This window comes from Diadema antillarum, unplaced genomic scaffold (genome assembly GCF_040938485.1).
Source record: "Diadema antillarum isolate AM-2024a unplaced genomic scaffold, OU_Dant_1.0 seq00001638_RagTag, whole genome shotgun sequence".
Taxonomy (NCBI): Eukaryota; Metazoa; Echinodermata; class Echinoidea; order Diadematoida; family Diadematidae; genus Diadema; species Diadema antillarum.
The window spans coordinates 204561-222113 of record NW_027272344.1 but is presented as its reverse complement, the minus strand read 5'-3'; the positions used below and the strand labels follow the sequence as shown (position 1 = coordinate 222113).

The 17553-nt window shown below is 37.2% G+C and overlaps 1 protein-coding gene across 1 annotated transcript in view; it reads left to right on the top strand.

Annotated features, from left to right (window-relative positions):
- LOC139711295 (uncharacterized) overlaps positions 1–14626 on the top strand; it is a 190100-nt gene extending 175474 nt beyond the window's left edge. Inside the window, exon 30 of the mRNA XM_071623200.1 lies at positions 8493–14626. Coding sequence (XP_071479301.1) covers positions 8493–8494 — 2 coding nt within the window. The 3' untranslated portion in view covers positions 8495–14626. The remainder of the gene's footprint in view (positions 1–8492) is intronic.
- Positions 14627–17553: the final 2927 nt, after the last annotated feature.

Below are 17553 nucleotides of genomic sequence, written 5' to 3'. Positions count from 1 at the left end.
AATATGTGTACCTGCACTCTTAGACAATTATAGCAAACCCAGTTTAAGGACAGTGAACATTCAAGATATTTCTGACAAACCTGTCATTTCATTATTTTGCCAGTTATGTGAAACTGTCATCACACATTGTGAAGACATTGTACTATACACCTATTGGGAGAATCATGCATTATGGCGGAGGCATCAGTCGCCATAGCGACATTTCTAGTTGTTCCTACACTGTAGAGGTGGAGCCATCAATCTCAAAAGTCGCTTTTATGTCAAAAAATATGTATTTAATGGGAAAGAACATTGTGAAAAATGCTTTCACATCAATCGTAAATGCTTTCTGAATAACGATGATCAGGTACAGAAACTATGATTGTTGTCAAATGTCTCCGACTCAGTTGCAGTCGTTTGTTTCAGATAAATTCTGATATTGATGATGAAGTTAGTACTACAAGGTAGTTAGTACTCAGCAATCTTGCCCTCACTATTAGGATTGAGATTGGGCAGAACTTTGTGCATTAATGAATGCAAAAATAAAGGAAGGGGAGGGGGAGGGAGATCAGGCACACAAGCTAAAGACACATTACTTTGTTTCTGATATCTTTATTTTTATTTCCTTCAAATGATAAGATAAAATGATGATAAAGCTAATTATTACAATTGCATTTTCTAGAGTATAATTTCATATCATTGCATTTTCTACGCTATAGTTTATCAACACAATGGTAACAAAAAATAGGCTTTGTATACACACACACACACACACACACACACACACACGAGAGGTGCTAGAAGATGACGCTTCCACTGAGGAATATGACCGAAGAACTTTTTGTCACATTTCAAGTTTGACATTAATGTCAGATTCAAAATTTGGCAAGCTCTCACCCCCTTCCCACCCCCCCCCCCCCCCCCCAAAAAAACACACACACACACACACACACACACACACACACAAACAAAAAACAAAAAACTGAGAAATCTGTGCTGGATATTTCACTTTGTCTTCCAAAAAAAAAAAAAAATGGACAAGGGAGGACTCATATGGAGACTTGCCAAGTTAAATGCCCGATTGTTTCTAAGATGCATGTGTACCTTTGTGAACATCGACCGAGCATTGTCCCCTTCCAGGAAAGTCAGGGAAGTGGCATGATGGATCAGCCGACCTATGTGGAAACGAGAAGTCAAGCGAAATGTCAACAGCATATCTTACGCCGCGGCACAATGAAAGACGAAGAGAAGTTCGAGTCGATTGTCTTGTTAACACAATGTAGAGGCACGATGATGGCGCTCCGTTACAGTTCGGCGCACTGCTCCTCCAGTGCCCAGAAGTTCAAAAGTAAACCAGTGCAGGGGCGAGCTGTCAGCTGTTCAATGCTCGGCTTTTTAAGAGGGGGTCTCACCTTGCTACTAAAGATACTCTTTTTGTTGTTGACAAGTAAAGATTGTAGTATATTGCAGGGCACATGGCCAGAATAAGTTTGCAGCGCTTATTGTTTCCTTTGAATATGGAAGTCCCTATTATTTCTTCTACAAGTATTGCCAATACTTTTAAATCAATCATTTAATTTCAACAGACAAAGCATCTTACTTTAGTTGGGGGAGGGGGGAGTTGAGTGAGGGTGGGGTTGGAGAAACATATCCTCCATCGTGCTTGCTCAATTAACTTCACAGCTGTCGCAAACGTGTCCATCTTTTTTTCTCTCCCAAGTCCCCCTCCAGAAATCTTGCTTTGTGCTAAAGTTTAAAAACACAAAAAAAGGACTTTGCCCAACTCTTGACACAACAATGAATTCAGTACAGACAAAGACAGAAATGTTGCGTTCTGCCCAAAGTCAGTTATGATTTCTTGAATGTACTGAGGGACAGAGAGAGATGGAAGAAATGATATGGAGTGCAGTTTCAGCAACAATAGTGTGATTTTAGCATTGTGGAATAAAGAACTGACTGTTTTTGAAGTGGTTAGCAACACACTGGGCTTGCTTTAGGGTCACTTTGTAGGGCTATAGATCCAATGTACAGAAACCATCTCAGAGCCATCCACAAGTAGCAATACATTCAGAGGGATAGGTCCTGAAAGGTGAAGCTGGTAAGATGGTCCTGGATGGCTGAGAGAGGGATCGTGTGGGGGCCATGTTCCACGGATGGTTCGAAGATCGAAACCCATCAACCCATCTGCCTGATATAAGGGAATGTATCCTCAAGCAAAATATTGGGGAGACAATAGAATGTGATTTAGATTGACAATATCTGAACAAGTAACAGGTGAATGCTTTAGCAATAGGCAAGATGCACATATGTTGCAACCTGTACATGACAATAATCATTTTCCCCTCAGGCATATGTAATCTAAAATTTTGAATTGCCTGGACCCGTAGAATGAATGTAGTGTTGGAGATGTTCTCATTTGAAAGACATGTAAACCACCACTGACAACAAAACAATGTAATTTCCTGTTGCAGTTTTCAAAAACATTTGTCATTACCAGCCCATCTAAAATATGACACATTTTTATTTCATTTGTAAAAAAAAGGTTTTGCCTTATCCAATAAATGTGTTACCACTTATGATTGTACACACACGTCTGTTCATTCATTGTTAGATATACTGGCAAAAATTGAAGTAAAATTGTCAAAACTTTTCTTAATATTCAACCGTTGAAGTGCACCTTCGGTAATACTCTACGAATAGCATTATTTGTAGACATGTCTTTGGCGACATGTCATATTCACATGGCAAGATATGATTCATGTCCTCTGTGAGGAATTCATATCTGTCAAATGCGGGATTATACAAATGATGCACAGGATAGAGTGTGTTAGTGTAGGCGTGGTGCACTCGAGGGTATTTACAATTGTGAAACATGCACGAGGCGAAGCCGAGTGCATGTTGCACTACATTGTAAATACCCGAGAGTGAGCTACGCCTCCACTAACGCCACGAAATAATCCTGTGCATCATTTGTTTTATAAAATGGGTTGAAAATTCGAAAACTAACATCATTTTTCAGCGTTTTTCACGTACCTTTGTGGGTCAAGACGTCCGAAGATGTTCGTCCCAAACATTTACGCACGTCGCACTCGCGGAAGTCCCGCACATACAGTATAAGTATAATGGGGGGTTGGGTTTCCGGACACTTAAGTTCCCGCATGAAAACTTACTTATTTTACATAGAATATCTTAAAGACTTGATATAGACTCCTCATATAGGCCTACTAGACAACATACTCTGAAAACGGCGTGAGAATTAACCTGCTAAATCGTTGGATTTGCTCTTCAAAGTGACTCCATGTACGCGTCCGGTCCCATAACGCTTGGTCTACTGTACTGTACAAAGTGTACGTATAGTAGAGTATACGTACGTACGCCACACATGTTATGCACAAGGGAAGACAGGCCGGCCGGCCGGCAGCCTGAACTAGAAGTTGTTTACAGGATTGACAGCGCGTACGCGTATGCATGCAATTCATCAAAGGAGCCGCCGCGCGCACAGACGATCGGCAATCTACCATAGGATTACAGGCAGTGCAATTGTACTGAAGTAAAGGAAGGAGGTGTGTCTCATTTCAGCGCTTCCTATTGGCTACATTCTTGAACCCATTTTATAAAAGTGTTATAAAAACTTCTGCGTATAATACATCTGCCTTCTGGCGATACCACATTTAGTGACAATTATAGGTAAACATTGACATCAAACAATTCTTGGTGTACATGTATGATTTGGGACTTTGTAAATGATTGTGAACAAAAGAGAATAGGGCATCAACATAAAATGGATATACGTGGGAATTTTTATTAGATGATAAGATTTTTTGGTAAGTTGCTTAAACTCATAGGTCAAAGGACCTGAACTTGTATTCATTGTTATCATACTTAATGCATTACATACAATGTACCTGTGTGAGGTCCCTGGCTGGAGTAGTTTGTGAACTATACTGACTAATCATCAACAAAAAGGGGAATAGTTCATTAAATAGATACAGTAAAAGTAGATATTTTCCTGTGAGTAATTTTTTGTGCTCGGCCGGCTAAGATAAATTTCGCATGTCTTTAATTCTGCTGAATCAGGACATGAACTGTAGACTGGATTATATGGCATGCAAATATACTGTATATGTTTGCTTTTATTTTCGTGCTAGCTTCTGGTTGCACAAAATGCACGAAAATTTCCACACTGCGCAAATTTTCACTTTTACAATACTGCGTAATCAATAGCAGCAGATGAATGATGGAAGATTTTTTTCAAAAATGTTTTTGTGTGCTTGCATGTGTGTGTGTATGTATGTGTGTGTGTGAATAATGAAAGAGGGCATAAGGCAATAGCTAGAGGTATAAAATGACAACATACGACTTTAATTATTTGCATTACCATTCATTCCTGCAAGAGAAGGAGAGCCTTTATAGCTTGTTTCACGTCTGAATGCGTGCACGGCAACAGTGCAAACATGTTGGACAGACCCGTAATGTGGTCTTACGGAATGGAATTAACATTTACGGGGGACACCAGGGGTGTTAACTAGGGGTGTGTCGCCACCTGTTTTCTGGAAATTCCAGTTTGAATAGGAATGCATTAATTACAGTGGTCAACAGTGCATGACTGGGACTAAACGAGAGCTGTGTGTGGTCACACCTCCTCGGTAGATCTGTATGTTAATGCAGTACGAGTGATGTGAAAATTGAAAGTAGTCCCCTCATCCCTCGACTTGACTGCGAGGTTTTCTGTATTTTCATACACATAATAGGAAAACAATCCTTTTGTGATTCCAAACACTGAAATGCAGGCCATGACATGCATGTGGTTTTACCTATTTGTAAAGCTAATGCCAGCGTGCATTCATTATAGTGCAATCAGCATAAGATAATTAATTATAGCTGTATGATTGCTCAATCATTTGAATTTACCCCCTTTTCTGTTTTTTTTTCTGTGTGTGTATTTTCCCATCTCAGCTCTCCATGCCGTGTAGAAATTTTGATGGTTGGATCATGATTATGGTACACAATGGCTTTATCACAGACAATAGGGTTTAGCGGTGGATGCTAGCACAATGCAGGTGTTTCTCGTGTTGATTGATGTGTCTGTCATGCTCCATATTTGTATGCTCTTTCCATTTTTGTAACTTTCAAGTGGCGGCTATAGTTAATTAGATTTAGATCCCTGTCGGTGTTGAGTGTATTGTGGAGTGTATCAATCCAGTAGTTGCATCACTATCCCAAATTACATGCAAGTCAAAATGATTGATTTAACTCGAGATGGGCTATGTTGATAGCTAGAGAGTCCAGTGCCTATCTTTACTTCGGAATAAGCACATGAAAATTGTGAATTATTTTCCTGCAAAATGAATACTCGATCCACTCTTCCCCACCCCACTCCCACATTAAATTATAAGGCCACTATGCAACAAGAGTCAAGTGTTCATTAGGATTGTAACCTCTGTAGATGGTTTAGTTGTCACTTGGATGAACAATACAATCGGCTACAGAGGAAACTCCAACAAAAGAGCCCTCAAGAAAGAAAGAAAGAAAGAAAAAAATCTAGGATCAGAACGTGGGAAAGCAGGTGGACAGGATTTTTTTGAAGTGCTAGAGATAAAACGAGCACTGAAAGAGATGGAATGATCAATTCATGCATCATAGAATTACATGCATGGAGTTGTGCGCATTTAATGTAATATCTTTTGTATTTGTAACCTCAAACTACATGCTCATGGGTCTCTTTTACATTATTCATTTTATGTTCAGGAGTAGAACAATCCTTTTTGAAAAGGAAAAATTGTCGCACTTTTCATCTCAGATGATGTTGAAAAAAAAAATGGCATTAAAACAGATGTTGGCTGCATGAACTCGGGGACCCTGAAGCAATTTATGAGAATGTGTGTGTGTGTGTGTGTGTGTGTGTGTGTGTGTGTGTGTGTGTGTGTGTGTGTGTGTATGTGTGTGTGTGTATGTGTTTGTATAATTGTGTGCATCCTGGAAAAAAAAGCATAAAAAAATCAATTGAGAGAATAGCATTACTACATACAGTATTTTCAGGAAAAAACCCCAACAAAACCTCAATATAAAGTGAAAAGTAAATAATAATAAAAATTCAATAAATATAACATGAGATTAGGCTTATACATCTACAAGTTACCAATATGATCATATTCCAGTAAGATAATTACTCCACAGATTATTAAAAATAAACAAACAAAAATCAAGCAAGCAAACAAACAAACAAACCACACAGCTTCATCATTTTGAGGAATTTCCAGACAGCCTTTTCAGGTTTGGTTTATTGTTGTTTTTTTTTGCATCACCATGATTTCCTGAAAATGACTTTGAAAAAAAAAAAAAACAGATGCAAATGCAGTCAATCTCAGGCTGTCAATAGGCAAAATAAAGACATTGAATCGAAGTCTTTAATTTGATCCAATTATGATGATTGTGACAGAAAGCTTCTCATTCCTATGTTGGGAAAGTAATTTAAAGGAATAGTAAGGTAATAGTTGAGATATTATTCATAATGACAATAATGTGCTATCATAGTGAAAAATGATAGTGATGATGATGATTAGAAAGTGGTCATCGTTATCTACACATCAATATGATTGAATCGGAAGATTAATGGGATGGTATTGTTTTGGTTGGGATGGGGCTTCAGGTTTCCAGCTAGTTTTAATGAGAAAATGAGAAACCTCTTACAAAATACAGAAAAGCATATCATTGTAAGAGGAATTCAGTGTTTGTGTGATGAAAATTGCTGGCTGGGATATCCAAAACAAAGCTATCCTGATAGAGGGTGGGACCCAAATTTTTATTAGGATTCCTCTGTTTTACCTTGCTTTTTGGATAGATCAGCCATTTCAAAACTGATTTTTATCAAATAAACTTTGAAATCCTCTTAGAATTGTGTGCACTCATGTCAGCCAATGTTATACTGTACCATCCCTTTAAGCATCTTTGTAGCACCTGTAAAGAAATGACAGGAATTGAATGGAGGAGTGGGAAGACAAAAGGCATGGTGAGAGAAAGATAGTGAAATTTGATTTTGACATATATATGTATATGTATATGTATATGTATATGTATATGTATATGTATATGTATATGTATGTGTATATATATATGTATATGTGTATATACAATGTATATTATGTGTGTGTATGTATGTATGTATATATATATAAATGTATACATACATATATGTCTGTATATTATGTTTGTATGTTTGCATTCTAAAACATTCAATGATAAGACACATAATGGATGCTTGAAAAAAGACTCCTCGGTTTACAAACTATGATAAACTGGCGATACTAAAAAACAAACAAACAAACAAAAAGACGAAAGAAACCCTCATGATTTTAAGCCCAGACTTATGTACATCTACATTTGAAAAATGCATAATGGGCCAAACATGTTTATATCATACTGCCATGGTCTATCGAATCACTAGAACTCTGTAGTTGGTCAAGGTTGGAATTGACACATGATAGGCTGAAATTCTCACGAGGGAGGATTTAAAGTACATGCCCATAGTTGCCTCAGGCTCAGACATGCGAATATGTATATATATAAAGTCCCCCCTCCCCCACCATCAAAATGCAGAGACTTTTGAATGAAAAGTTTTTGAGCAAAATAGTGTGGCAGCTTCACACATATATATGCTCACTTCTGTGTAAAAATGAGAATGATCTGTTGAGTCGTGCGTTATTTCAGAGTTTAATGTGAGTGAACTCACATTAAAGACAAAAATGGTCACTTCGCAAAAGTCACAAGAGTTCTTTTGGGGGAGTCTGTGAAACAAGATTTTTTAAGCCAACCCTGACACTTCAAACTTGCTGTTGGATGAGCACAATCTTTGGAAAATGGCTACATGTATGTATGTTCAACCCTCTTTAACTGCAAAAATCCAGTCAGTTTAGTGAAAGACTCGACACCAGGTGTTTAATGTGTGAACTTTGGTCATGGTCAAATGAACTCACAAGCAATAAATGCCAAAAATGTACTGTTGTTATGGTATAAGGGGTCAAAAAATGGATGATAAAACAACAACACTGAACATACACCAGCAATAGAATTTGTGAAAATTTAATTGCACAGACCGTTAAAAAAATGATTCTTGGGACTTTGGAAAAGTGATGTACTGTTCTATGTGCTCATTCATGCATGACTCAGCAGATCATTCTCATTTAAGCAATGTTATTTAATAGTCAATATAAAGTGAAGTAACACCCCTGCCACATTATTTTGCTCAAAACATTTTTAGTGAAAAGTTACACCATTTTGATGGGTTGGGGGGGGGGGGGATGACATTTTTTGTATGTCATGTGGATTATCTCTTGCCAAGTGAACATCCCTGAGCTGAAAACTATCAGGAATGCATTTCGCACGTACTTCTCTTACTCTGAAGGTAGGGATGCCCTGTCAATGTCACTGATACTAAAGAGAGATTTTAAATTTTGATTTCTAAAAAAAATAATTTTCATAGAAATGTTGTTTTCATTATTATCTCCACTGTACAGAACATGCTATCGATGAGACAAAAAGAAAAATTCTTCAGGACAGCGTGGGATCACGTCACTGGGAGTCAAGCAAGCACGAAACCAAAACCTCTGTTGAGAGCATAAGAGCACGCGAAACGTTTTTCTGTCGGAACTCTGGAGCGGTTCTATTGTGTCCTAGCTGTGTTACACTTTTGCATCTGCCACTTTCAGCATCCATCTCTGATGGCTCGACAAAACTTTACATCATTTTTTTTTGGGGACAAAAATAACAAAAAAATATGCATACTAGCAAAACTGAGCTGGGAGAAAGCACTGCTTGGCAGCCCTTTTGGTGCCATTTCGCCCACTGTTTGGAACCATGAGTCCTATATGTTACTGCCCGAAGCATTCAACAAGACAGGGGTCAATCGGGATTGGCCGTGACGGAGGTCAGAGGTCAGAGGTCACATGTCACAGGTCAGCTCTCAAAACATCCACCTTGCAGAAGAGAACTGAGAAGTCAAGATGATGCAAGACATAAAAAGAGTGGGAGTTTTTTTTTTCTATCTCTCTCTATCTCTTGTGCATCTCATGAACTTTGACGTGTTCTGGCGATTATATCTTACTCTCCTTGGTTGTCTGTTCTTCAGTAATGTCTTGTCTGTTTGCAAGCATGCATCAAAAATGGCTAGAGACCTAATGTAGGTTGATGTACTAGCCTGCTTTAGATTTTCATGTTTTATTTTGTTTGTTTTTCTAAATAATGAAATGGATTTAGAAATATTAGGAAGTGCATGCTAACTATGAATTAATTTATGGCAGTGTTTTGCAAAGGTGGATTTCAATTGAATTATTTATTCTGAAAGTATATTTGAGTTGATTTTTTAAAAGTAAAGTACTCTGTGTAGCTTGACATATCTTATTGAATTTGTAATATTTTTTTTTTCTAAAATAAACTTTTTTAAGCATATGTTTGGTTTTTAGCAATATTTGTGTATACATACAAAACTGTCTGGAATTGAGTCTGTCATATTACATCACTTTGTATTGCTCCTTGTTCAGTGTGGAAACATGTGGTTCTACTTATTGTTGAAATCCAGTGTTGCGTTTAAAATATCTTCTGTCTGTTTTAGTCTAGTGAGTACAAAGGCTATGATAAGCAATTATTATCCGGTCGTTAGAAAGATTCTAATACAACAATACTGTGTTTATTTGCTTCAACAGTTTGTGTTGCAATTCATTTCATGCTTGGATACCTATAGATGCACTGCCAGTTGAATCAATCAAGACAAGAAATAGGCCATAGAATATGAGAGCTTACCATTACACTGTACCATTTTGGCAGAGAAAATGATGATTGTCGTTTGTCCGGTGTTAGCATTTTCCGTGCCGTGTTAGCTAAACATCTTTTTGTGTCAAATGTTGAAGCCACTTAAAGGAAAAAAAAGAAAGAAATAGGCACTGTTGTTTCTTAGAATGACTGCAATCTTACCAATGTCTTTCTGTTCCTCAGCCACTTTATGACAAAGATTCTGATGAGTTTAGATTACTACTTTATCACACATTTATCCCCAGCGCTTTTTCAGATAGGATAATTGAATTTTTTTTTCTTTTTTTTTGATGGGGAGGGGGTTGCCAAGTAGATCACTGGAAAGTTTTAATTTTTCTCATTCATAGGATTCACCTGGTATTACTGAATTAAAGAAGATGTTGTATTTGAGAATAAAACATGTGGAACTCCTGAGAAAAACAGCCAAGCACATCACGGCTTGAATTCAGATTGGCAGAGTGTGATTACCGATAATAGAAGTCAACTTCATCATCTACACTTGTACACATTGCCTTTCAAAGAAATGAGACCATGATACACTGCAGACACCAGTAGCAGTATTGATTACTTTGAAGTAACTGATATATTGCATTCTACTTCTATTTCACAGGAGTTATATTGATTAGAAGCTTGTCACGCAAGGTGTTGGATGTAAGTGTGAAGGTAGTTACCATGCCTGCTAAATATGCACTGGTGCCCTGTGGGAGCATTTTAAACTTGAGAGAGAAAGAAAAAAAAAATGATGAAAGCCAGAAGGTTACGTGTCTGTGCCTTTCTGAAATGGAAAACCGAAGCATCCATATTTGGGCTGCATGAATATTCAATCAGGCTGTAAAAATGGAAGGCCATATGAATATGTCATGAAATTTGATATTTGTGATGTCATTAAGTGCGTCGTCCTGTCAGCCCCATATGTGAAATTCTCATTCTGCACAATGCTTGCGCACTTGATTGAGAGCAAGTCTGTAATATAGAAAGAACAATTCTCTGAGGTCATCCTGTGTGTTGAAAGTGTGTTCCTACCGTGGCTTTGACCTTGATTCTGAGTATAACTGCCAGAGGTTTGGCGGAAGTAGATGTTCCGTACCAATGAGGGCGCAACATTGAATGCAGAAGTTGCACGGAAGCATGACATGGAAGAACTCCAGTGGTTTATTCAATGTTGATGTTCTTTTTGAGCAAAATTAAACAAATGATAAAAAAAAATAATTTCTTGTGCAGAATGTTCATAATCGATGCACATCACAATTCACTAATATCTCATGTGTGTATGGCTGTCAGTGGTAGAAGTGTGAGAAATGGTTCACATGCATTTGTCCTAAAGCTTAAGTATAGCTAACGCAGTAGAAAGATGAAATCTAATCTGAATTTGAATTGCATTTTGTCAGGCCTAGTTGATAACACAAAGAATAACACATACCCTTTAAAAATTAGAAACATGGTGCAATGACATACTTTAGCTCACAAAATCTTTGAAAAATAAAAGAACAATACAGATGTAGATAAATATGAGAGCACGTCTTTTTCTCTGGGGTGATTGACACAATATATACTCTCTTCACAAATTAATCTCTTTTTTTTTCATAATTTTTTTTTTCATTTTTTTTTTTCATAATGACTATGTGGCTGTCTGTAGCTACGTATAAACCCATATTGAAGTGTATAAATGCATGTACCTTCATCCTTATCAGTGACGTGATAGTACAGGATGTGTGCACCTACATGTATTTATGGCATTGCTTTGTCTTTGACTGCAGACTTCTCTATAATGCATTTAAAGTTTATGCCTACTTTTATGACCGATGTTTCCATGGCAATGTACTGGCTCATGCAACATAGCAACAGTAGGCCGGATTACCTTGTGCGATCAAATTTTCAGATGTTTCTTGCCTGACAATGGCTCATGAAGAGATACAGTATTCTCTTTCTGGCTTTCTTTTATTCTGTTTTGAAGTCTGGATTTATGCAATGCTTACAGCAGTCGTTTCGAAGAAAAGACAGGCAGGCAGCAGGCAAGCTTTTTGGTGCCATGGTAGCCATTTTGTTGCTTTGAGTACAGAAGGAAGCAGATCTAGGGGTGTATTCAGGCTGCATTGAAGCAGTTTTCATGAAAGTTGTTGGAAACAGGGTTGCTTTGGTATTGTGTGCCCATGAGGGAAATACACATGTATGTGAATACATGAGAAATATTGCTCATTTCAGGAAGGGTCAGAAAGGAGAGAAAGAATTATATATTTAGAGAGAGTAAAATGTGTGCACAGGTCAGTGCAACTGACTACACCGAATGAAGAATCTTTTGTGATACATTGACACTGCCGGATATGACAATGCATGCATCGCCCGAGATAGCACAACCTCTTTCTCAACAACTTTTTGTGACATTCACAATGAGGAGATTCCCCTCAAATTTCCATTCAGAGCTCTGGCATACAAGCCCTCCTGGAACAAACATTTGTATCATCATATCTCAAATAATGTTTTGTCTTTAACAGAACATCGAAGTTGACCTCGAAGTGCACGAGTGGCTGGAGAGAAAACCAGGATCTTTTTCACTGAAAAGTTTTTTTTATGGAAACTAACATGGTCTATCTTGCTTTTGTGATTTGCAATTCTGTCATTGCCATAGTTTGAAAAACAACAAGAACTTATTGAACACATTGGGGCTTTTCTACACATTCTTATTTGCTGTAAGGGGTAGAGAGTCGTATGTTCTACAGTAGCCGCAGATCAAACATCTTCTAGAATGTTTAGAATCACATTTTTTTTGGTGTGAATAAGCTAGCAGTTGTCCATTTCCTGTAAAATCACACTGTGATGAAATGACAGACTTTCACAGTCGAGATTTCTAGCGGGTTATTGAGTGAAATAATGTTTAAACCGCAGTACTCCGTGGAAAAAAAGAAGAAGAAGAAGAAGAGGAAGAAGCATTTTTGATGCATAGCTGTCATTGATTTTGTTGAAATGTTTGTGTTGTAATAGTCTTATTGCTATCGACATGTTCTCGTTGTGGTATGATGAGTTTTTAATTTATTCAAAGTGTATCATAAAGTCATCATTTTACGCTGTGATTGTTTGAATAGGATGGCATACGCGATTGCTCTGATGCGATATCAGACATCGGCTTTTGTGGGAACTGCTGGAGAGAATCATGTATATTTTTAATATAGAGTTTATAGTGTATAGGAATCAATGATTATGTGGATGGTAGCTTCTCAAAGTGAAATTTGTAAAATCACAAAATATTGTTTGAATTTTACCATTTGTGTGTGTGTGTGTGTGTTCGTACACAATAATATGCATGAAGATATTGTGTGATTTATGAATTGAGCATGTAATTATTTAATTCATTGGACACTGATGTCGGGAGCGATTTTGTCAGTACCTTGTATTGGACGTGCTAATCTTTGACATATATGTAACTTGATGGAACAAAAATAGATATATTTTACCTGAAAAAAATCAAGCTGAAAGTGATTGAAAAGTGCCTTCTTTTAAATGTAATCCAGTGTACTCGGCAGATATACAAAGTGGGTCTCTTTCAAGCAACTTTAGATGAAGTGAATCTGTACTTTAGACACACTCTTACGTCTTGAATGTTCTATCTTCGTATGAGAATATGTACAGTCTAACTCGATGTAAATTCACATATTGGCATCAAAATGTAGCTCACCACCATGCAAATGGAAATATACATACATAACTGATTGCCAATAACTTGTTAGAAGCAGTGAATTCATACTTTAAACCACGTCATATCTGTAATTAATATTTTTGAAGACACACTGTACATACCAGCATAATGACTATGTGGCTGTCTGTAGCTACGTATAAACCCATATTGAAGTGTATAAATGCATGTACCTTCATCCTTATCAGTGACGTGATAGTACAGGATGTGTGCACCTACATGTATTTATGGCATTGCTTTGTCTTTGACTGCAGACTTCTCTATAATGCATTTAAAGTTTACGCCTACTTTTATGACCAATGTTTCCATGGCAATGTACTGGTTCATGCAACATAGCAACAGTAGGCCGGATTACCTTGTGCGATCAAATTTTCAGATGTTTCTTGCCTGACAATGGCTCATGAAGAGATACAGTATTCTCTTTCTGGCTTTCTTTTATTCTGTTTTGAAGTCTGGATTTATGCAATGCTTACAGCAGTCGTTTCGAAGAAAAGACAGGCAGGCAGCAGGCAAGCTTTTTGGTGCCATGGTAGCCATTTTGTTCCTTTGAGTACAGAAGGAAGCAGATCTAGGGGGTGTATTCAGGCTGCATTGAAGCAGTTTTCATGAAAGTTGTTGGAAACAGGGTTGCTTTGGTATTGTGTGCCCATGAGGGAAATACACATGTATGTGAATACATGAGAAATATTGCTCATTTCAGGAAGGGTCAGAAAGGAGAGAAAGAATTATATATTTAGAGAGAGTAAAATGTGTGCACTTGTCAGTGCAACAGACTGCACCGAATGAAGAATCTTTTGTGATACATTGACACTGCCGGATATGACACTGCATGCATCGCCCGAGATAGCACACCATCTTTCTCAACAACTTTTTGTGACATTCACAATGAGGAGATTCCCCTCAAATTTCCATTCAGAGCTCTGGCATACAAGCCCACCTGGAACAAAGATTTGTATCATCATATCTCAAATAATGTTTTGTCGTTACAAGAACATCGAAGTTGACCTCGAAGTGCACAAGTGGCTGGAGAGAAAACCAGGATCTTTTTCACTGAAAGTTTTTTTATGTTTTGGTGGTACTCTTTTGAGGGGACAAATTTGTGTGTGTAAGAAATGTATATCCTTATTTTACACAGACGACCTACCTACCCCTCCCCCACCCCCACCCCCACCCCACACACAGACACTAGTCATACTGTGAGTAAAATTTGCCGAACAGTGTTTTGTCCAAGCATGCCCACATGAAGAGTGGTGTTAGAGTGTACAGCGTGTCATTTGTAGGAACTATTTGCCCCCCTTGAGTTCTTCTGGTAAATGTAATATGTATTTTTTCCCCTTTCTTCTTCTTTTGCCTTGGCAGGTTAACAATCCTTGCAGGAGAGTGTTTGACTTTGGATGTTATAGGGGCAGATAAGAGATGTGAATGCTTGTATGTATGATGTGGTGATCCCTTTTCTATGAGATGAGACCCTGTGCACATATTTGCACAGGGATCATTGTGATGTAATGCAGTAATCAAACCCCCATTTTTCTGTAAAGAACCCAGCGCAATTACGGTATGGTGGTGTATTTAAAAAATTGCGTTAGGAAATGATGATGCTAAAGGAATATATACTCTCGCAAAACCCTCACAGTATTTACCTACACCATCATAAATGATATTGGTCGTTTAGCATAACTGTAATGTGATGCTGAGATAATTTGGTGTGGTTATCAAGTTGTCAGATCATTTTCATGTACTAGTACTGATGGTACTGCTGTATCGTTGTGAAGCACAAAGGTGAAAGATTAATGAGGTGTGAATACACTGGTAGGTACTGGTAGAGTCAAATTAATTGAACTAATGAATTTTGATCTTACTTGCCCTGGGAATGAAAAAAAAAAGAAATGTTCTCCTTGAAGATTGACTCGCAGTAACATTTTCAGGCCCAGATTTGTGTATGAAAGTATGAATTTTACCCAATTGACATTATAGCACATAATCCAAGCAAGATTGATTCGGTCATGTATACTCAAAGTGAAAATTCACTGAATTTTTATAAGTATATCTGAGTTTGAATATACTATATTGTTTTGATTTAACGTTATGTTCTCTCCGTATTGCAATAAATCCCATTTAGAACACATACTAATCCCTGTGAAGTCTGAATCATTATTGATGTGTATGTGGCATGCCAGCACTTTTAATGTCTTCAGTGAGAAGACAGGTAAGGGGACACACACGCACATACGACGTGTATTTACAAATTAATGCAAACATGTAGTTATGATAATTATCGTGAATATTAGCTGTAGCTATTAATTTTTTTAGCACTTCTTTATGTTTTGAAAAGGACTGACAGTGGCACATACTGTATTTACAGTAGTGGTATGCCATACATGGGAGGAAAAAAAGGAGTTACTTTTCTGGTGCCCTATATTATGGGGTAAGCATTGAAACACCACACACACACACACACACACACACACACACACACACACACACACACACACACACACACACACACACACACACACAAGCACACAACCCGCCCATGCTTCCAGCACTCAGGTTCAAGTCCTGTTCATATTTGAATGAATCTGGCCTAATTGCCATTGTTCTTATACAACACATCCTTGTAGTGATGTGAAAGTAATGGAAAGATAAAGCATAAAAACAGCACAAAAAAACCCCAAAACGAAACAAAAACAAAACAAAACAAAACAAAAACAAACAAACAAAAAACAACAACAAAACAAATACAAGTGAAAGAATAAGAAACAAAATCCTTGTTAAAACATTCCATCATCACCATATGCATTTCCATGGTTATCCTTTAAACAACTATTTTATTTTCTTCTTTTCTACATTCGATTTTAAAAAAAATCATTACACGTACCCCCTTCTGATCTCGCTAAGTATAAAACATATTCAATCAGTAATACAATTATGTTCTATCCTTTAATGTTATCGAATTCCCTGATAAGCCTGTATAAACAACTTTCCAACACACATCATATTTCACTAAATTCAGTTTCTGGATAATGATTTGCCACAATTCCTGCTCTTTTATGCTATCCCAAAATAACTGTGAATACATGTACCAACGGTATATCTCAATGTTTTGACTGCAAAAGGAACAACGATTACCCATAGTAAAGCCAAACTTGTACGAATTGGAATGAACTTTTGTGTAGAATGCCTCATTGAAGAAGAAGTTGGAACTGGAGTTCCCTGAGCTTTGGGATATAGCACCTAAGAGTCGTAACTCTTGGTCTGAGAATAATATCTCGGGAATGTCTTTTCAGTAAGGTACTTGGTCCACATTGCTGCTCTCCACCCGATTAGATTATACAATGTAACTCGGTATCCGGTAGGATGAGAAAGTCTATGTTGGTTGATCAGCATGTGCGAGCCTGTAAAATGGCTGCGACTGGCTGGAACGCTCCCCAGGGAATGGAGAGTGAGCACTGTCAGTGCTGGGTGGAAATAATGTATCCAGTGACTAGGGTAAAAATAGTCTGTAAAGTGCATCGAGAAACTTAACAAGTGTGAAATGCGCAATATAAGACTAGCTATAGTTATTATTATTATTACTACTATTATTATCATCATTATTATTATTATAAATATTATTATTATTATTATTATCATTATCATAAGTATTATTATTATTATTATTATTATTATTATTATTATTATTATTATTATTGAAAAAAGAGAAACTACTCTGTCCATCCCGTACTTCCAAATTATCTGACTGCTGTAAATCACTTACACAGTACTTATAAATCTTACTCGAAGATTAAAGTAAAATTACATCCTCATGTGGCCATTGACCTGAAGAGGTATGGTAGATACCTACGACCTTCTACTTTTAAACATTGCGTCACAAATCCTCCAAACATATTCATTTCCAATTACTGCATAATCTTGCTTTTTTAAGATATGCGATCGGTCGTATGCCTTTTTCATCAAAATAATGATTATATCAATAAACATTTTTCAGGTAAAATTTTCATTGCATATCATTTTACCCGTTAAATACAAACAATTCATCATTAGATATCACTTGTTTCATATTCTCATCTTCTAAATTTCGC